The 22,500-nt window shown below is 40.6% G+C and overlaps 2 protein-coding genes across 2 annotated transcripts; both read left to right on the top strand.

The window, feature by feature from the left end:
* The first annotated feature begins 11,120 nt into the window (after positions 1 to 11,120).
* Positions 11,121 to 12,380, top strand: LOC140937917 (uncharacterized). The gene has a single exon (XM_073387484.1). The coding sequence runs from the start codon at positions 11,121 to 11,123 to the stop codon at positions 12,378 to 12,380; it is 1,260 nt and encodes a 419-aa protein (XP_073243585.1).
* A 432-nt stretch (positions 12,381 to 12,812) lies between these two features.
* On the top strand, positions 12,813 to 13,751 carry LOC140937915 (uncharacterized). Its single transcript, XM_073387483.1, has one exon. It carries the CDS (start codon positions 12,813 to 12,815, stop codon positions 13,749 to 13,751), a length of 939 nt encoding a protein of 312 aa, XP_073243584.1.
* Positions 13,752 to 22,500: the final 8,749 nt, after the last annotated feature.

Below are 22,500 nucleotides of genomic sequence, written 5' to 3'. Positions count from 1 at the left end.
GAACTTACGTTTATTTGATCCAAATTACTTGTATCAAATAGGGGAGAGTGTGAGAATTCGTAGGTTGATACTCGGATGTTAAGAATGTTTCGTTCGCCCTTTTTTCAATTTGTAAACTAGTCAGGCACACCCTAAGGTCATCGGGGCCTGGGAGCTAGGATTATAGATATTATAGGATGTCGTTTTCAAGAAGTGATGTATCAGCAAAAAAAGCACATGGCGAGAGTTAGTGATCTTTACCAAGAGAGAGTTAGAAGTATTAAAACAGTTCTGTTCTTTATCGTGAGCGTGAGTTTATTGTCTGGAGAAACAGTTCCGACACATATTTGAAAATAGCAAACAGTGGGAAGCAGGCTTAAACACAAACTTAAGCTTTAAGATTCAGGATTTTTAGAGACACTTTAATCTTGTATTCGTGAATGAAAATTGTGGTCTCTGTATATGTTTCACCAAATTATATTTCTTTCATTGATTGTTAGTAGTCTCTCTTGCAATTTTAATAGCTGCGCCTTTTGTTTTCAGTAATTCAAGAACATCACTTGCAGTAGTACTCAAAATGCCGCGCATATCAAATGCTTTTGAAGATTACACATCATTCTAAAACAACTAAATAAAAAATAAACATAAAATCTTTATCATGTTTAAGCGTCACTATTAATGTTCATTTAAACACTCAGCTCTCGCTGCAAATTTGGCCCTACTCAAAAGTGAGAACCAGCTGGTCGAATAGGTGATTTTCTAAATTTTTTTAATGTTTGGCTAAAAGCCCACGCATGCTTCGATCGTCCTGAATATTAAATGAGTGCAATTTGTATTGCAAAATAGTAAACCACTGCATTCTGTCCAAGGTCTGTATGATAAAAACAGCGCCTTATAGTACTGTTTCACCTCAGATGTGATGCATAAAAAGTACAAAAGGTTCGTTTACATGCCCCCAGATTTGTACGCAAGATTTTGTAAAGTTTAAAACTTGTCGAACGCCAAAAATTTCGCCTGATTTGTTTTTCAAGAATTTGTTTTCCAGGCCTAATCTACTGTGATCATGAGCCATTATGGCTCTTAAATGTGATCGAAGATGATTGCTATTTTTTGGGTGTACATATAGGGCTATCAACTCGATGTAAGATTTCGTTCACTCCCGGACTGTTTACAAATTATTTTTCTCTAAAATCAGTTAGCCTTTCCCTCAAAAGCCACATGAAAGTGCTCTAAAGTTAACTGATTTGTGGAATACAAGTTTATTGTTTGATTTAAATGATAAATTGATATTAATGGGAGCTTCACTTTTAGCCCTGGCTAACTCTATATATTAGGTTACAAAATAAACATTACAGCTACAATTAAACATGGACAAAAATTACATGAATAATTTTTGTTTTCATGTACTATCTTAGGTGTTACATTTTATAACAAGAAAAATGCATTAATTTTACATTTTGCAAGAAATCCCACTTTTTTCTGTTATCTTGTTCAAGTCGCAATGTATTTTTCTTACAATTTGATGCACACAACAGATACAATTAAAAAGTCATCAAACTGAAATTTATTTTCAGCACCAGCATGGATAATTAATGGATAATTGTGTAATCATGTAACTCGAGTACATAAGTCTAGTCACCGTCATGCGTTAGTCAGTCACACGCTCGCTGCTATCACGGTCAAGCTCATATTTGATTTGTTCGACCACACCCTATTTGTTTGTCATGACTCAACCAACTCGGTGTTCCAAGCGTCTCTCCAAATCCACCAAAAAAGATCCCAAATTTCTCTATCCTGACCTTCAATGTCAGTTAAAAGACTGGCATTTCCTGGCCAAAGAGCCAGAAAACAACTCCACATTCAAGGATGCAGCATTGTCAGCTCGGGGTTTAAAAGATCCCTCAACTGCCTCAGTAACCAGATCTTCTTTGCAGCGGCAACAAGATCATGTCACAAGGGACCTTTCCCAAGACCTCAAATTGGTGCCACTTCAAAAAGAAAAGCTCTCACTTGAGTTGAGGTCTTGCATTTGCGGCACTCCTCCAATTCTTCTCAAGAAGGCGCGGAGTAATCTCCTTCCACCACCACCAATCCAAGGAAAAAAGGGCACAATTGATTGGCCACATGAACTACCACTACACACAATGCTTCTACATTAGAGTACAACAAACTAGATCTCCTGGACTTTGTCACCAGCTTCTTGTCTATGATTAAGCCTTACAAAACGCACAAGAAGAATGCTATGCTTGACTATTTAGAATTACTCATGTTGAAGCCTTCCAGTTATTCAGGGCCTAGTGTTCGAGATTTTCTTTTGCATCCAGCCAAGCAAATCGAGTTACGTCGCCTGGAATGGACAAGCAGTCCGGAGATTCGCAACAAAGCAGTAATGTTTTTCAAGCTTTCCGATCTGAAATTGAGCCAAACCAAAACCAGCTCTGGAGCAACCTCAGCGAACTTCCAATCTTTCTACTTCCAACCTCGCTCGCCATCAACAACCAAGCCTGACATGGAAAAGGACTGTCGCCTATGGAACTTAGACTACGATTCCTGTTCATGCCACAAATCGAATTCTCATGCCTTCAATGCCCATCACAAATGCCGCATGTGTACTAAGGAGCACCCTATGCTGCATTGCCCAAAGAGGAGAAATCCAATCCCTCCTTCAAACACAACATCTATGTGACTACTATGCGAGTCACTCGAATTGGAACAGCCTACTTTCCTTTTGACCAAGGACTCGCACAATGATACATGCACCTCATACATCTTCAAATCTAAAACAGTCTATGTCAGTTACCTCCATCATTCAACATATTTTAGCCTCTCAGCAGGATCTGCTTGACGTTTTTGGCGCAAAAATTCCAGTTCATACATCTCTGAACATTGGGACGTGGGACACTTGACTAAAAGACTATCTCGATCGCCACATCATCAGCTGATTAATTACACAGCGGACACTTTACCCGCATCATCCTTATTCAATCATCCTTCAGCTATCACTTTTCCTGATCACATTGATCATTTCATTTCAATAAATTGAATTAGCACACGGCGCTCTGGCCGGGCCAAATGTTCATAATCCACTTCATCAACTGCTAACTTGTTCGCCACTACAGACTGCTCTGAAACAGGGCTCTTCTAAATGTCGTGTTGTCATTGATCTAAGTTTCCCACCGGATCATTCGGTGTACAGTGGCATCCCCAATAATTCTTATTTGGATTACACGTATAAGCTTTGCCTTCCAGGCATTGATCGCTTATGTGAGTTTATGTTACAACACAGCAGAGATTGCCTGTTGTACAAACTTGATCTTCAATGCACGTACAGACAGCTCCAGATCAGCACCCAAGGATTGTCATCTCCTCAGATTTCGCAACAAGCTTGCTTTATTTTGACACTCGCTACCCTTTTGGATTAAAAACCTTTGCTATGATTTGTCAGCCAACGACCAAGGCTGTCATTTATTCTTTCACTCAGTCAAGCATCACAGCAGATGTTTATCTCAATGATTTTTACGGAGCAGATTCTCCTGAGCAGGCACCTTTAGCCTTTGATAGCTTAAAAGCTTTGTCAGCAGGTCTCGGTTTTCAATCGGCATCAGAGAAAGACAGTCCTCCATCAACATGTATGGTTTGTCTTGGTGTTGAGGTGGATTCCGACATGTTTACACATCACATCACCTTTTCTTGAAGTTTCACTCGGAGTGCCTGCAATTTAGAGTGAGCAGATACTATACCCTTGAGTTAACATAACAGTACTTTTTTATACACTCTTTTTTTCCTGATCACTAACCAATTCTAAACAATGGCAAAATTTTTAAAGAGAATTCATATACTGGTAAATTTTGCAAAATTCAAGGAATGCTTTTCCAAGACTCAGCTGGTACCACCAGTATATCAATAAGTTTCCCCTTTGCTCAACTTAAATTCAAGTAAAATCTTTGACATTGTCAGTTGACACCCTCCACAATTAAGTGTTTTAGTTTCATCGTTATAGCATCCTAACATCAATTGAAGAAAGACTGCTGTTAACACCATCAGGGTAGGGGATTGTGATGGCGCCACAGTGACTATCAATTTGTGTGGAATTGGGTGAGTAGTTCAATGCCCAATTTACTGTGGCCATACACATTACTAAAACATGCAGTGCTGCTTTCTGTCACTTACAAAACATTAGTGCATCAGGAAATACTTATCAATGGATAACGCTGTGACCCTTATTCACTCTCTTGTCACATGCAGTAGCCAAATAGAATATCGTAATGGTCTATTACTTGGTCTACTTAAGTACCTGGCAACTAGGTAAGTTACAGAAAGTTCAAAACAAAGCTGCCAGGCTTGTCATCATGAAGGGCAAATTTTGCGGCAACACCACTCCAGTCCTCCTTCAGTTACACTGGTTACCTGTCTTACTCGGTATGAATTTTAAGATTTAGAGCAAATTATGGTTTAGCCCTGTCTTATATTGGTGATCTTGTTAGCATTAAGCCTTTAACTAGATATAGTATCCAGTTTGACAATGGAGCAATGCTGTCATACCTAAATTTAAAAACTTGCACAACCTTGGGTGTTCATGCCTTGGCACCAAACCTTTCGAACGATCTAATTTTTAAAACTAGCAGTAGCCCTTGGTTAGGAAGTGCGGCCAAACATGTCTGTTAACCTTGGAGATGTGATTGATGAAAACTGCTTTCATAATTGTGTAGGTGAATCAGAAAAAGCCCTTTTAGTTCCAGTTAGAACAAAAGGGATGAATGCGAATCACGAAAACTGGATTGAATAACACAGTAAACAAGACTCATCTTTAATTCAATTAATCGAAGCTTTCGAAACCGTGCACTCTAGCGAAACCTGAATAAACTTTTAAGACTGAATCCACCAGGGAATTGAGTAATTTTATACTTTCGGTGGACAAAAAAAATTGTACCAGAATAATTTAAAGAATATTGCATTCCTTTTTACATTTTTCAAGGGCTAAAGATGTAAAAATTTCTCGTGGGAGTCCAAGAAAATGAATGTCAAATTTCACAAGAATTATGAAAACACAGGTAAATTCTGAAAATTTCATGCGTAAACAGTAATTTTGTGAAATTTGACATTTATTTTCTCAGACAAAATCTCCCTATACAGTTCATAAAGTGTCGCAGACTTAGAACAGGGTGGAGGCTCCTTTTGCTGCCTGCAAATAGGACAGCCAAATCGGTTGACCATTTCTTTTTAGTATGGTACGATTAATGCATAATGACATTATATACTTCAGTTTATTGATTTATTTATCTATTTTTAACTGTTAAACTTGACAAAACATTTTTCTATTATTTAGTTATTTCATTCTATGTATGTCTATTATGTGCAGTCGATCACACCTGGAAAACTGTGCAATACAAATTTTAAATTATTATTATTATTATTATCTTTATTATAATGATTGTCAAGATTGTAGCTCAAGGCTCCTTAAAGTTGCAAAATTTTCAAAGATTCAAATTAAAGAGAAGACTTTTTAACTTTCCAGCTGACTTTCAGATGGCAGAGTATTATTTTAGCATGTGTCAATAGCTGTGAGTCACATGCTGCTCACACACAAATAACATGTTAGTGTTTCGAAGTGTTGAAAATCAAAAGCAAAGCAAATTTTTTTTCTGACCACTTTCTAATTCTCACAGATATAATATTATCAAGACGTTATAATTAGGAAAAGGGATTTCATAGATGAAATCAGGCATGTAAAATAGTTTTCTTTGAGACCCTTACCAACTCCCTAGCATGTAGCAGAGCCACTTTAACTTATTACAGGTGCCTAACTTTAAGTCTCAATTCCTTGCAAATTGAATGCCTTGTGATTTCAGAGTATAAATGTGGTCTCAGATTCGCATGTGAAAAATTCAAGAATTCCAACAACAGTCAAAAGGCCTGTCTGTCATAAAGAACCAGGCAATAACCAGAAGGTAAGAATCGTATCGGAATATCAGATTACAGATAAGCTGAGGATAAAGTAGGCTGACTAGGATTTCTAGCTACTCATCCATGTTTATATACTACACAGGCCCTTCCATCCAACCAGCCAACCAAATCCCAACTGATTTTCACTTTTCCTTCACAGAAGGCAGGCATTAAGAACCCAAAGGTACAGAAATAAATCAGGCTGAATTTTGTTACGCCAAAGATTGCCAAAAAAATGTAGCTAATTTGTTTGTTGAATTTTACTTGCACAGACCATCTCATCTACCCAGCCCAACAAAATCCCCCAACCGGTTCAAGCTTTTTCTTTACAGGAAGCAGCACTCAATAACCCAAAGGTAATTAAAATGTTTTAAATCAAGTTCTCGTACCTAATAGCTCTGTTTGTAAAAAAGGTAAAAGATTATGGTGACAACTGACCAACCACCTTCTGTTCCCTTTATGGCACTGATGTTTCTCAGAGTAATATGCTTGCATAAATTCATCTGCCCCCCTTTTTCCCTCCAGAGAAATCATTGACCCTTTACCTATTTGCAGTGGCTGCTACCTCTAAGTAATAACCAGTCCCTTACTGCAAGCTGTTTTTGTAATTTTTCTTTCTTTTATTTCTCACAAAAAAAAGAAAATGTATGCACATTGGCAATTACATCTTCTCAAAAATTGTACCATTTAAATACCTTTCCCTGCTTATTGCACTTTAATTCTATATCTTACAGTCATTTAATATTTTTATACACACGTATGCACCACGCACTGTGATCTTTTGTGTGCCATAATAAATTCATTTAAAAAAAAGTCACATATACATTAGTCCTCTCTGTGCAGATAAGCTTATTCTTAATTTCATAACAATTCACACTCACCAAAATTTATTTTCCTAGTTCAATAGTGATCACCTAATACTAAAGGAGAGTGAAGTACCCCAACTACGCCTTGCTCTTTCACTGAGGAATGCTCAAGTACTTACAGATGCAATATGGGCATCATCTCTAAGAGATCCTTTAGAGAAGAAATTTCTGTTGGATGTTGCAGCGCAGTGTGAGAATCTTGGAAAGACTGAAAAGAGTGGGAAGCCTTGTAACTACTGACCGTCGTCAGTTTACTTTATTCTATTTGTTTTATTTTTCCTTTTTTTGTATTTTATTTACATCTCTGCGTTTTGGTTTGCACTTCTGGTCACATGATAGTCATGTGACCGGAGAGCACATGGTAGAGCTAGGCGCCATTTTTTTGTTGTTTTTCTGGAAGAGCAAACAGTTCTTCAACGTACACGTGCACTGTATATTTAAAGTAACATCTTTGGTGCAAGTACAGGAAGCAGTATTCAGGGAATAAAATGCTTAAATCAGGGTTCAATTTGTGGAACTCACAGTTAAAGAAATGTTCGCCGAATCGATTGATGTTTGCGTTCTCAGGGAGAACACAGCTTCGACGAGTTTGAGTTTCATTGATAGGATTTGGAACTTGCTTTCAAGGAAAGCACGGCATCAAGTAAGGATTTGTCTGTTATTCATCGCATTTGCATTTGGAATTTGTTCTCAGGGAGAACATTTATTTGACAAGAATTTGTTGTGATTTGTTACATTTGGAACTTTGTCGCGTTCATTGGAATTGTGTCCACATCTACGGATTATTCAAGCTTACGTCTAGTTCAATTCTTCGCGGAGAACGATATTTTAATAGGGATTGGTTCTTATTTACGTGTAAATTTGTTGCTCATTCAGTTGTTTGGGAGCGTTTGGATCGTTTTGTTCTCGGGGAGAACATTGGTTAACCCGTACGAATTTCGTGTTACTTGACACTGCATCACGCTTGTTGCTTTGCGAGAATTGTTTTACATGTACAACCTTTGAGATCTGTGCGGGACGTTTATATTATTTATTTGCTATCAGAGAAAATAGTGGATTTTCTAAGGCATGTGGCAATAGCCATCTTGTTTGTGTTTGGAGTTTATTTGTTTTGTGGCCAATAGTACAGTTGAGCAAAATGTCTGTTCGATCAGTGCCTGTTGCTGACAAACTTGAACGACAAAATGCCCAGGAAACTCTGTCAGAGGGCAGACTTGGAACCCAGTTAAGAAGAAGTTCCCGAGTTTAAGTACCATCTAATATAGATTTTGAAAGAAGAACAGCTGAGAGGGCAAACACATTGAAATATTCCTGTGCAGGTTATGTTGCAACCCTCACGAGACTGCGAGGGAACATTCAAGGCATAATTGAGAACTGTGGACTTTGGAGGACTTACAATTAAGGCGAGATTCGTATGAAGAAGCTTGGAGGAGGTGCGTGAACACCCATGAAGAGTACATTGAATGTCTTGATGTTCTTAGTCGTTATGAAGAAGTTGAAAGGGCTGACGCTAACTACAAGGAGCAGATGTCAAAGAAAGCAACATTTGACAATGAAATTGAAACTGGAAATTCCAAGTCACATCTAGTATTGAGAAACGAGAGAATGACTTAAAATCCTATCCAAGAAAGTCAAGGACGAGTACGAAAAGCGGGTCAACTGGCTCAAGTTCAGCTTCATTAGCAGTGGCGAAGAAAAAGGAAAAACTTGCCATAGCCCAACTGAAGACCAAGCAAGTGCTGCAGGAACAACAGTTACAGCGCAAATTAAGTGAGCTTCAATTTGAGAAGGACATGTTGGAGGCTAAGATGGAGGAAGAGCAGGCTTAAGCGAGTCTTAATGTGTATGAAGAGTTTGAAAATCAATGCAGGAAGAGTCAGTATAGGGAGCGTTTAGCAGAGTTTATACCTGAGGAACCCTTACATCCACATGGGAATCAGGCACAGAATGTGGCTCAGTCTCAGCTAATTGAGCCACATGAACAACTAGTACAAGAGCTTGCACCTCTGGAGCAGGTACCTGCATGAAGAGACAATCAGAGAATCATGAATTCACCTGCTAAGACATTTCAATCAGCAAGCGTTACAGTGCCCAACCCAATGTTCTCAGGAACCGAGCATACAGTTTATGTTAATGAAGCTGGAACAGGTAAACATACAGAGCAACCGAATAACGCAAAGGACACTGAAGCATTGAGAAATCCACCTGTAAATCCATCAGTGCTAAATTTATCACAACAAGTACAGACACCATTAACAACCCACTTTAACACCAAAGAGTACTCACAATGGCCCACTCAGATACCCTGGTCCCAGACCCCTAGTGCAGTCCCAGCAGAATGTTATATGCGAGAACCAGTATCGGTGACACCAGATAGCAGAGCAGAGATAGTACAAGCACTGCGTCAAGTTGTTTCTGCCCCAAGGATTGAGTACATGAGATTCGATGGAGACCCCATAAAGTATGTCTCGTTCATGCACAATTTTGAAACCTGCTTAGAGAAAGATAACCCCGACAACTCCAGGAGATTACAGCTATTAATCCAACACTGTTATGGCAAGGCAAGGGATGCTATTGAAAGTTGTGTGAATCTACCAGTAGACGAGGGATATTATGTAGCTAAGAGTACCTTACGCGAAAACTTTGCACTACCTCACATCATAGCCAAAGCACATATCAAGAAGTTGGAAGACCTACCTCCCTTGAAACAGGCGGATGGAGCAAGTTTACTTGAATTTGCCCGCCATTTAGATGTTGCCAATAGAACACTGTCAGGCATGAGGCCTGAATATGTCAGTGATTTGAATCACACGAATACGTTAAGGAAACTGAACAAGAAGCTGCCACTGTTTATGAGGGTCAAGTGGACAGAATGTGCAGGAAGAATTATTTCATTTGGAGTGAAAGCTAAGTTTGCAGACTTCCTTAAACACTTAAAGGACAGAGCTGTGCTTGTTAATAATAAGTTTAGAGAGGATCTTAACGCTGCTCCTTCGAAGCAAAGGGAGAATGTGAATCGGAGAGACCAACGAGGTCGAAATCCTCAAAGACTCATGTCACTATTTGGAGGTGTCCGAGGTCGACAGGGAAATGGGGGACAGAACCAAACAATGCCTGCTTGTACCATTTGTCGTGGTCAGCATGGATTGTGGAGGTGTGATATGTTTAAGAAGCAATCTCATCAAGACAGATGGAAAGTAGTACATGAACAAAGCCTTTGTATCAAGTGTCTCCAGAGCGGTCATTTTGCAAGAAACTGCCCCAAAACTCAGTTCAAATGTCAAGTGGATGGATGTAAGAAGGAACACAACACACTGCTACACCCCCCTCCAGCAGATTCAACCCCACCAAGTGTTAATCAAGAAGGAACAAGGGTGAATACCAACAGTGAAACGAGTGGAGTAACTGGCGAAGGTGCTGCCGTAACTGCTGCAACTGGGGCTGGCGAGTGAGTCTGTCTTAGTGTTGTTCCAGTCAAGGTCCTAGCTAAAGGTAGCAATTTGATACCTGTTGAAACATATGCGTTGTTGGACAGTGGCTCAGAAGTGACTCTCTGCCATGAAAAGTTGAAGGAGACATTGGGTGCAAGTGGCACGAGGCTGGACTTCACTTAAGCAGGGATGACAGGCTCAACCAGAGTGGAAAGTCAACAAGTAGATCTTGTGGTGATGTCAATGGATGAATCAGTGAAGGTGGAGCTTTCAAGTGTCAGGACAGTCAAGCATATGCCTATAACTGAGAGCTGTATAGCCAAGAAGGAAGACCTTGAAAATTGGCCGCATTTGCGTGATATTGAGTTACAACAGTAGGACATCACAAGTGTCGTGTTAATTGTTGGTCTTAAAGACAACCCAAGCTTGTTCTTGCCGTTGGAATGCCGAGCTGGTGGCAAAGGAGAACCAGTAGCAATTAGGTACAGCCTGAGATGGACGGTGATAGGTCCTGTTGGTGGAGAAACCTGTACCGCCGAACGCTCAGTCAACTACCTACATATGGAAGATAGCTCTGTTGTGTGCGTAGGTGGTTTAGATTTTGAAGATTATGTTCTTTGCAAAGACCACAAGAAGAGTGTTGTGTTGTCTACAGGGCTAAACAGTGAAGATTCTTATGAAGAAATTGTTGCAGTCATGAACTGTGTCCTCGAACTGGAATGTAATGCCAATGAACCCAAGCACCGTTTACAGAAAGATGAAATTGATCGTCAAGCTCGGGACGATGAGCTTAGTCAACAGTCCGTGGAGAACAGATTTTGAAAACTGTGAAGTCGAGACACGAGTTTGTGCATCGTTGGAAGACAAAAGGGCCCTAGAAATAATGGAGAGAACTCTTAACATGGTAGATGGACACTTTCAGGTTGCCCTGCCTTGGAGACATGAGCCACCATTTTTACCTAACAACAGGGTAGTTGCAGAGCGAAGAGGTTTGCTTCTAAAGAAACGACTCCTGAAAGACGAAGCCTTGTTGGAGAAATACAAGACAACAATGGCTGATTACATTGAAAGTGGCCACGCTGAAAAGGTCCCCGATGGAGAGTTAGAAGTAAAGGACAGACTGGTGTGGTACCTACCTCATCATCCCGTAACTCACCCTTTAAAGCCCGGCAAAGTGAGAGTCGTTTATGATAGTGCCGCCAAGTACAGAGGGACGTCATTGAATCAACAACTTTTACAAGGACCTGATCAAACAAATCAATCAGTGGGTGTCCTTAGTCGGTTTAGACAAGAGCCCGTTGGAGTGGTAGCTGACATTGAAGCGATGTTCCATCAGGTGTTGGTGGAACCTAAGGACTGTGATGCACTTAGATTTTTGTGGTGGCCCAATGGAGACTTTTCTCGAGAATTGGAAGAATATAGAATGGTGAAGCACCTATTTGGAGCCACATCTTCCCCGAGTATTGCTAATTTCTGTTTGAAAAAAACTGCCAAGTTACATGGAGAAGGGTTAGAGGAACAGACAGTGGAAACAGTGAAGCGTAACATGTATGTGGACGACATGATGAAGTCAACGAACACTACCGAGAAGGCAGGTGTGCTGGTGAGTCAACTCCAGGAGCTACTAACAAGAGGTGGTTTCCATTTGACAAAGTGGTATAGCAATGACAGAGATGTACTAGAAGTGATTCCAGAATCTGAAAGGGCTAAGTCATTTGCAAACTTGGACTTAGAGAAATTGCCAACTGAGTCTGCTGTAGGTCTTAAAGGGACCACAGAGGAAGACAAATTTGTGTGGGAGGTCTTGGAGAAGATACTTCAAGTTGCTAATCAGCGGCCAATGACACGCAGAGGATTAGTGTCAGCCATTTATTCTCTCTTTGATCCCCTGGGTTTCATTGCACCATACATCATGAAAGCCAAACTGTTGTTGCAAGCCCTTAGTAGAAAGAACATTGGTTGGGATGATCTCATTGGGGAGGCTGAGAAAATCCAGTGGAGGCGATGGCTGGATGATCTTCCCAAGTTACAGGAAGTGCAAGTAGATCATTGTTGCAGACCCAGAGAGTTTGGCGAAGTAAGAGAAGTACAGTTACACCTTTTCTCAGACGCATCTCGTCAAGGATACGCATTGGTTGCATACCTCCGTGTGAAGGAGTAGAACAGTCGAATTCATTGTGCATTCGTAATGGGAAAGGCAAGGTTAGCCCCAGTGCGCGAGATTTCAATTCCAAGGTTGGAATTGACAGCTGCAGTCATCTCCGTGAAACTCTCTAAGATTATCCGTGATGAATTGGATATGAACTTCCAGAAAGTGTTCTACCGGACCAATTCAATGTCAGTGTTGAAGTGTATCAACAACGAATCAAAAAGATTCCACGTGTTCGAATCCAATCGTTTGTGGAGGCGATGGCTGGATGATCTTCCCAAGTTACAGGAAGTGCAAGTAGATCATTGTTGCAGACCCAGAGAGTTTGGCGAAGTAAGAGAAGTACAGTTACACCTTTTCTCAGACGCATCTCGTCAAGGATACACATTGGTTGCATACCTCCGTGTGAAGGAGTAGAACAGTCGAATTCATTGTGCATTCGTAATGGGAAAGGCAAGGTTAGCCCCAGTGCGCGAGATTTCAATTCCAAGGTTGGAATTGACAGCTGCAGTCATCTCCGTGAAACTCTCTAAGATTATCCGTGATGAATTGGATATGAACTTCCAGAAAGTGTTCTACCGGACCGATTCAATGTCAGTGTTGAAGTGTATCAACAACGAATCAAAAAGATTCCACGTGTTCGAATCCAATCGTTTGACGGTGATACATAATGGATCTTCCCACTCCGAGTGGCATTATGTAAACAGAGATAATAATCCTGCAGATGATGGCTCTAAGGGACTTAAATTGGATGACATGTTAACATGTTGGTTGAGAGGTCCGGAGTTTCTTTGGAAAAATGAGAGCCTCTGGCCAAGGATGGTTGAAATTCCAGCATTGAAAGATGACGACCCTGAAGTCAGGAAGGAGACTCAGATTTACACGGTTGTTGTTCCAAGTAAATGCCTGGAGCCCTTAATAGCACGTTACTCGTCTTGGTGGAAGTTGAAAAGGGCTGTAGCCTGGTTGTTACGGTACAAGGCGTACCTTCTACTGAAAGTTCAGCTGAGTAAGAGGAGCGCTTTAGTTCCAAGTGAACCCCAAGTCCAGAGTGGCGAAGTGCAATTCATGAAATATGGCTACTTGAAGGTGGCAGAGCTTCTGGAGGCCGAGAAGGAAATCCTCAAGGAAGTACCCCAAGTGTTTTTCCCTCAAGTCATTGAGGTTCTCTCATCAGCAGGAAGTTCCGATGCAGACGGTTGTGTTAAAAAGGTCCTTGGAAAGGCAGGAACGATGCTGCATCAGCTCAACCCACACTTGGAGGATGGTTTGCTGAGGGTTCGTGGCCAACTTGCAAGTGCCCCGGTTCCTTATGAGAAGAAACACCCTTATCCTTCCCTACAAGCATCATGTGACGGATCTGATTATCAAGCAGTATCATGAGAGTTTGGGTCACATGGGTCAAGAATGTGTTTTGTCTTCTTTAAGAGAAACATTCTGGGTGGTCAAAGGAAGGTCAGCAGTGCGACGATTGTTAAGGAGATGTATAGACTGTCAGCGAAGAAACACACGCCCGGGAGAGCACTTAATGGCAAATTTACCTGAAGAGAGGCTAACCCCTGACAAGCCACCATGCACATTTGTTGGTGTCGATTATTTCGGGCCGATTGAAGTAAAGCAGGGCAGATCCCATGTGAAAAGGTATGGATGCCTATTTACGTGTTTGACAATGCGAGCGGTCCATGTAGAAGTGGCCCATTCCTTGGACACTGACTCAATGATAAATGCACTCAGAAGATTCATCAGTATTCGTGGTTGTCCTGAGCAGATAAGAAGTGATCGAGGTACAAACTTTACTAGCGCAGAAAGGAGTTAAAGGAAGCCACAGAGGGATGGAATCAGAAGAAGATCAACAGTTTTTGTGGACAGAAGATGATAGAATTGATTTTCAATCCGCCAGCGGCGAGCCACATGGGCGGCATCTGGGAGCGGATGATACGTTCTGTGTGCCAGATCTTGCGAGGGATGTTGAAGGAGCAGGTAGTCTCCGATGAGGTCGTCTCAACCGTTTTGGCAGAGGTGACGAATATTCTCAATTCCAGACCCCTCTCAAGAAATAGTGACAGTCCTTTAGACGAGCAACTATTAACCCCTAATCATTTGTTGCATCTGCGCCCGTGCCCAAGTGTACCTCCAGGGGTATTCGACAAGGACGACCTCAGCTGCAGACGTGCTTGGAGGCAAGCGCAGTATCTTGCCAATTTGTTCTGACGTAGGTGGACGAGAGAGTACCTGCCCACTCTGTTGGAAAGGAAGAAGTGGACTGAGCGAAAAAGGAATTTACAAATTGGTGACTTGGTGCTTGTAGCAGACGAAACCTTTTCCAGAGGGAAGTGGCCGCTTGGAAGAGTCGTGGAAGTTATTGCGAGCTGCGATGGGTGGGTGCGCGCAGCGAAGGTGAAGACAAGTGCAACAGTAGCGACATGTGCCAAACGACGGTTCAGAAGAGAACCTGTGACTGCAGCCAGTACCACCATACTTACACGCCCAGTTACCAATTTATGTTTTCTGGGGATGGATGAAGTTGCCGATAGAGTAGGACCAGTTTAAGTGACTTTGCAGCAGTGCAAGGAGATGATTTAATGAACGTTGATATGAACATTGGCTTCGATAGTCATGAACAGTGATTCTAATTATTCCTTTATAACGTTGTGTTTAGTGGTAGTCGGTAGCTTATGTTTGTAAATGAGATTGCTGTCGGTGCATTCTCATTTAGGAGCCGGTGTAACTACCGACCGTCGTCAGTTCACTTCATTCTATTTGTTTTATTTTTCCTTTTTTTGTATTTTATTTGCATCTGTATTTTGGTTCGCACTTCCGGTCACATGATAGTCATGTGACCAGAGAGCACATGGTAGAGCTAGGTGCCATTTTTTTGTTGTTTTTCTGGAAGAGCAAACAGTTCTTCAACGTACACGTACACTGTATATTTAAAGTAACATCTTTGGTGCAAGTACAGGAAGCAGTATTCAGGGAATAGAATGCTTTAATCAGGGTTCAATTCGTGGAACTCACAAGCCTTCTATCCTCAAAGACAAGACTCATGAGGCCTTCCGTACCTTTTCCTGTCTAAAAGTTGTGGAGGAAGGTCATAGGAGGTGTCCTGATAATAATAATAATAATGATAATAAAATATTTATATAGCGCTTATACTTTTCAGTTCTAAGCGCTTTACATTACTTCAAAAAGGTCTGAATAAAAAATAAAAATCCTAAAATCATTACATATATACATATATACATAGTCACAAAAATACAAAATAAAAGACCTAAGATAGTTCGTAAACTCGTTTAAAAAGGAAGGTCTTCAATTTAGATTTAAACTTATTTACATCATCGATCGATCTAATGTCAACAGGCAAATCGTTCCAGAGTATAGGGGCATTGACTTCATTTTGACAATAAGTGCACCAGCAGATCAGGATGCAGTAAATAACACTAAGAAAGTAGAAAGCAAGATACCAGCAAGGAAGCCCAGGGGAAGCCGCTGGGCTTATAAGGAATGGGCTCCCTCATGTAAATAATTAAAGGCACCTAATGTTTTGTAGACTTACTTAAGGAGGATTTTAAACCCCTTTGGATGTGGCATTACTTATAATAATTATGTACAACCTTTCCTGCATGTTTCTTTTCTTGGTAGTTTTTCCATAATTCTGTAAGGAGAATAGAGTTCTTGAAGACTTGAACAAACATCAGTTACTTCCACTGTCCTGCACACATGCTTAAATACAAATAGTTATCAGGTAATCGCTGGCCTCAATTTCTTTTTTATATTTCATAAGCTCTGATTTTATCTCCTGATTTTAGCAGGGATGTGAATGTTTTCAAGGGTCAAAACATCTTAGACTGCATGCAGTCTCTTGTTTTTCTTTGCAAAGTTACTGCATGCGAAACCTAAGCACGCAAGCTGTGTGAAACGAGGGCATAAGCCTGAGAAGAAAAAATAAGAGACTGCTGACTCTTTTGTTCTGTCTGGGGAGAACGAAGCGGTCAAGGTAATTTAATTAATCAATTAAACCTAAGTAACTTGAAACGATTTATAAAGAAAAGTTTTATTCCTGAGATAGCCTCTTGGTTCGCTATCGTTTGCAGTTGGTTGTGATGCGTGACTATTTTTATTGCTTGCAATCTCACCACAGACCAGTCAACGATCTGTCAACATCTGTGCAATTGACCAATCGGTTACTCCATTTCTGGGCTGATAGAGGGTTTGTTTGCTACAAAAGAGTCAGCAGTCCATCTTTTCTCATCTCGTCTCTGTAGTAATAACATCCTGGCTTGCAATCGCGCTGGATGAGATAAAAACTACATGTAGACGGGTTTTAAGAGAAAAGGCGGACTGCAAGCAGTCTAAATCATCTTGATGCAGCTCAACACATTTGGAGCACTTACAGTCATTTCAACAGATGTTACAGCAGCTGTGCTTGTCTTGAGGACTTGGAGTGCCCAAACCAAAGTGGCTAAGCACAATTTTTCTTCTGAAGACACTTTTAGGGGTTTTTGCAGTAATCTCTAATAATAGGTTGCATTCCTTCAACATTTGCACCAATATCATTGTTGTTGAAGTAAAGGGTTGATTTAGCAGGCCTCCCATCTCTTCCAACACTACCACTTTCTTGAAAAAAACTGTTTATAGCTTGGGGCACACCAAAAAGAATAATCCTTTCAATGCAAAGAGAGTCAACCCCATGGAAAATGCCACTGTAGCAAATATTACTCTTTGTTTGCACGACTCTGAAACAATGCTGCTGATAAGTACATGTTTCATTTTGTCCATCTGTGGCAAGTGAAAATGAGCAAAAAGCCTGTTTTGAGCAATTTGGGGGAGCCCCAATAGGGTATTAGAACTGGTGATCCCCAAGCTTTCTTTCCAAAGAAACAACCCAACGTAATCTAATGATGAGTAAATAATAGTGTCAAGCATTTTAACATTGGCGGTAAGGAGTTCATAAGCTATGGGTGAAAGAATTTCTTCAAACTGGACGATATGTTTCTTTTTTTTTTAGATAGGATGGCTCAGGGTGCAAAGAAAGTCAGTTTTACAGCCTGCCATTTGGGCAAGCTGTGGCTAGCATGCACTAGCCCACAAGTCCTTTCAACTAGCCCCAAAACCTTTTTTGATTATCAGGATTGATTACAATCCTTCTGTAATTTGAATTTCCCGAATAAACAGCACTCGCCCGATGGGCAAGTTAAGGACAAAAATCACTAGTCCGATAGCAAAATCCACTAGCCCTGGGCTATCGGACACGACTTTCTTTGCATGTTGGGATGGCCTTTGCAGTACTTCATGAAAAATGTTAGGCCTGTCAGGATTTCCAGTTATAAGTTTGGGTTGTTTTTAAGTCCGGATTGTTCAAAATTTCTTCACTGCTGACTTTGATTTCCGACCAACCCATACGACGTAAAAACATTTTTCAGCTTGATTTAGTTACACAAACATCACGATTTCTTATTCTTTATATCCTTTAGAAAAATGGTTTGCAATGAACCTTGAATTGACTCTGAGTACAATTATGCGCAATTTCATTGTTTAGATCTCGACATGTGATTGGCTAATTTCAAAATTTGCCTCAAAATTTTGTCCGGGTGGCCTTGGTTCGTGTGGTCGCACTGTAGGTGCACTTCCATAAATGATCTTCACACAGAATAGCTGATGATTTTGTCAACTAGCAGCAGCTGTTGGCTAGGAAATGCAGGTGAAGATGTGATTGATGCAAACTGCTTTTATAAATGTGTAAGCTCTCTTAGTTCCAGTGTGAACAAAAGGATATCACTGCAGATCATGAAAGCTGGATTGAACACGACTCATATTTAATTCAATGATTTTATTCACATTTGCTCGAATGCGATTAGCCTGCGAATGGTGAAGAGCGAGGAGATGGCTGTATTTACTAGCAAAGATAATTAAAACAGTAATGTGTGACACAAGTAATGCATGTTTACAGTCATGACTGCATGAAATCTTATTTAAATTCAATCAAATATTCAATTTGTGTGCAATGAGCAAAGGCCATTGATAAGCAATAAAAATTATGAAACAGCTTAAATTACCATCGTTGTCCGCTCAGACAACAAGCGACATAACATGCTTGGAAAATTATGTATAAAAATGTAAAAACCAAGCACTGTAGTAAAACCTGAATAAACTTACATCAATTTCCAGACTTTGCTAACACTCGTATATTCCTGAAAACTTGACCTGCACTAAGCTGAAATCAGGCTCTACTTTCATTTTCCCCGGTAAATAGATTCCAGGCCGGCAAGGCAGATCAAAAAGTCCCCCATTTTTAATAATTAATAGTACAGTACTTGTGTACCTGAATTACGTGTGCTTGCGAATCGAATGTAATAATGATTGTTGCATCACATGTGTGTACATTCACTTGATAACCATGACATCAGATGGACCTTAAACTCAACACCAGGGCCTTCGCGGCCACGTACCATGCATATTAGTCAAAAGAACATGGGAATGTGGACAGATCGAGAAAAATCTGACCATGCAATTAATAAAATGCCGCTGACCAAGTCAAGATTAGGCTGCGGGCTCCTCCTGTCACCCTCATTAAAACTACCAGTAATTGGCAGGGGAAAGAAAACTTTCATTCTCCACATAAGATACCACTCCATTCTAGGTTGACTTAAAAATTTCCCCATTGCAGTCCAACTCTCATAAGCAAGCACCTCCCGAAAGCGACCACCAAGCCTTTGGATTTTGGTGTTCAACTGTAGTTGGATAAACGGATTTTTTGCAAAAGAGTACTAAAGGGCTGAAAATGTACCAAGTCAATATATTTAAGCAATAGAAAACATTCTTCATGTTTGCATAGCCAGATATAAACTCGAGAGAGGTTGGGAGAATTCAAGACAGTTATGCAAACCCTCGACTTTGTCTCGGGTTTGCATAACTGTCGAGAATTCTCCCAACGCCCCAAGTGTTTATATCAGGCTATGCAAACACAGGAAAAAAGTTTTCTATTGCTTTTATAAAATAAATTTCCAGAGAGAAAATGCAAAACTCTTTGTATTGCACTAATTAAAAGAGGAATTCTTACCAGTCGCAAAGTCTTGTCCACGAAGTCTTGCACACGTAATCAGTTCTTGTTTTGCAAAAAGATGCTTTCCAAAATATGGACTTTTCTCGCTTAAAATGTCAGCTTAAGTGAAAAAAGAGTGACACACTTCCTTTGTAACGATTTTCCAAGTTTCAGCCGACGAAGGAATGGGTAAATAAAGTAAACTTGTCGAGTTTTAAACTTGAAAACTTTTACATATTTGTGCTTGGGTGATTAGCGCGCAAAAAGCAAAACATCTTGACTCCACAACCATGTTTACATACTCTCATGCAAACACTCCTCTCAGCCAATGAGAGTGTGTGTACGATCTTAGTTATTTTATAAACACTATTGTGTCATTCTTTTGTGTGAAGTTTATTGTGTTACTGTGTAAGGGCTGCAGATCATTGTTGTGTTCTTTGTGATGTAACTCGAGGCTTGCTGTCCACCTGGGCTCGGTTCCTGGAACGCCGATTAGCGTTAATCCAAGATTAAAATTTTGTTCTGTTTTTGTATTTTACATTCCTATCCATTGCTTGGGGCAACATTATGTCACAATTACTGTATCTCGTAGTTAAGGCTCAACAGTATTTTGTAACCTCGAGTTGCATGTTCTTCGACAAGAAAACCGTGCTTGACATTTGGCTTAATCCTAGGTTAAACTTAACCATCTAATTTCTTTCCAGGAACCGGGCCCTATTATATGGTGCATGATCACTGATCAGTATGAAAATACGCCAAAGAAAAAGAAACAGCTGGACGAGCTGCATATAAGCTACCAAATCGACCACTATCAAGTAAATTTTACTCATATTTGTTTTTTTATATATTGCCCTTTAACTGTAGCTATTTTCATTACATATTCACAGAATTCAAACCTACCATTCATCATTTCATCATCTCGAGCTCCTCGTGGTAGCAAGAATGGCGCCACACCAACACGGTTCAGCCTAGGGATTCAGCCGTGCGGGAGCAACAAGGTCCCGTGAGAAATTACCAGTAGACTATAAGTGTTCATTAGGACCCAATAGCCATAAGACGTTTTGGTGGCACCTTTGCAACTTGCTGGGATCGAATTATGAGGCTCCGAAATATTCTGACAACAACAACAGCTGAAAGAAGTCCAGCCCGGGTACGTTCAGAGCGTCACGTGATGGAAAAACAGTCGAAGATGCGTCACAGGGTAACCAGGCTCAAACAGCCATAATTCATGAAGAGTTGTTTTTGTGTTGTTTTCTTACTTTTTCCAGCCCTATAAACGCCATTTCAGCATGATGCAATTGTAAGATGCTTTGGTTTTTTACCCCCTTAGAAGAAGTCAAAAGAAAACTCGACTGTCCTAGGCTGCCTGTAGAAAAAGGCTCCAAAAAATATCTTCATTCCACTCCAATCGCTCCAAAATTTAGCTTGAGCATAGACCGAAGATTTTCCATCTTTGGAAACGTCAATTTTGTTCAAAACATCTCAAGCTAAGTTTTGGAGCGACTGGAATAGAATGAAGAAGATACACCATAAACCCTCTATAAAACCCACCTTGGGGCGTATTTATTTCAAACACGTTTGAGAAGAGGCTCAATGGAGGCGGGGGTTTACTTGAGAGTTGGGTAAGCGAAGATATTGGTATCAGTTCTCCATAAAAAAACTAGAATACAAAGAGGAAAGGCTCAATTACAAGATAATAAGGGGAAGGGGTGGGGGGGGGGGGCTTAAAAAGAGAAGGGGGGTTATTAACTTTCTTCTCCAAAAAACAGGGGCTTATTAGAGAGTGGGGCTTATTTGAAGGAGCGTGCGTAATGGCGGATTAACGGTAGTTTTTGGTAGCCTGCATTGCACTTAAGGAGAGTGAAGGCAGGCACGAAGCGAGCGAGTAGCGCCAGACACGCGCGACGGGACGTGCTTGCCTTCGCTCGAAAACTAAGGAACGCCTGTCATACATGCAGACTAAATTTTTGGAGCTTTTTCTTCGGGCAGCGTAGAACAGACGAGTTTTCTCTTGTCCTCTCCTTAGAAGATGAAAAACCAAACCACCAAAACTGGATAAAATGGCGCTTATGATTTGGCCTGAAACAGTAAGAAAACAACACAGACACAACTCTTTACATACATACATACATACATACGCTTTATTAGGACTCCATTTGCATGGATATTCTGCTCTAATTACAATAGAGATACAAATATAACTGTAAAGTAGGTTAACAAATGGCTTTATGTGCATTGTCACTTACGAGTAGGCGTTTGTGAGTCTGGGCTCCCTTTAGTAGCTTTAAAGAGCGTTCAAGTGCATAGTGGTATTCTGAAAGCGTGACAGGGGTTAAAAGGGAAAGGGGGAGGGGGAATTCTTGAACATGAGAGGCACCCTCGCTTTCCAGAAGTCGCACTTCCCCTTTTAACGCCTGCCAGGCAGGCTGAATAAGCGGCTGTTATTGGCTCGAAGCATCACAGGAAAGCCACCCTCTGTTCGTTTTATCTTTTACTCAACAGAAAAAAATACAAATCAACATTACGGCGGCCGCAATCTACTCCAAATGTCCAGATTTGAAAATAGATTTTTCAATTAAAATGGTCAAACGTAATGTTACCGTTAGCGTGTTAACTTGGTCATTTTGCATTGTTTTTGTATCAGCGGTAACTAAACGTGATAAAGTTTGTATTTGAAAAGGCTGCTTCGATTTAGACAAAATCGGCAAAGTCAATTTTCGTGGTCGGCAACTTTAAAACTTGATGCACATATCATCGGCTTCCCCCAGGGGTAAAACCCTCGGGCCAGCCAAGTTGACTATTTTTCCCAGATGTGGGGTATTAAACTAGACAAATTCCCCTGGTCCAAGTGCTTCTCAATGAAAATTCCCCTGGTATCTTCCTCTATAACTGATTCACGATTGTTAACAAAGACCACAAAAGCACCCGTAAAATGAATTCCATCAAAAATCGGTTGTAAAAATCGGTTGTATGTGACCTTCACCTATCCTCTTCATGCCTCGTGGCACATACGCCGTCCACAGAGACTTTCCAGTTTCCTCTGTCAGCTGCTTCGTCCCAAGATTGTCATCCTGCATTCTTTCTTTCTGTTTT

Source organism: Porites lutea, chromosome 5 (assembly GCF_958299795.1).
Source record: "Porites lutea chromosome 5, jaPorLute2.1, whole genome shotgun sequence".
Classification (NCBI taxonomy): domain Eukaryota; kingdom Metazoa; phylum Cnidaria; class Anthozoa; order Scleractinia; family Poritidae; genus Porites; species Porites lutea.
The sequence above is the reverse complement of the archived record's forward strand: the minus strand, read 5'-3'. Positions and strand labels throughout refer to the sequence as shown.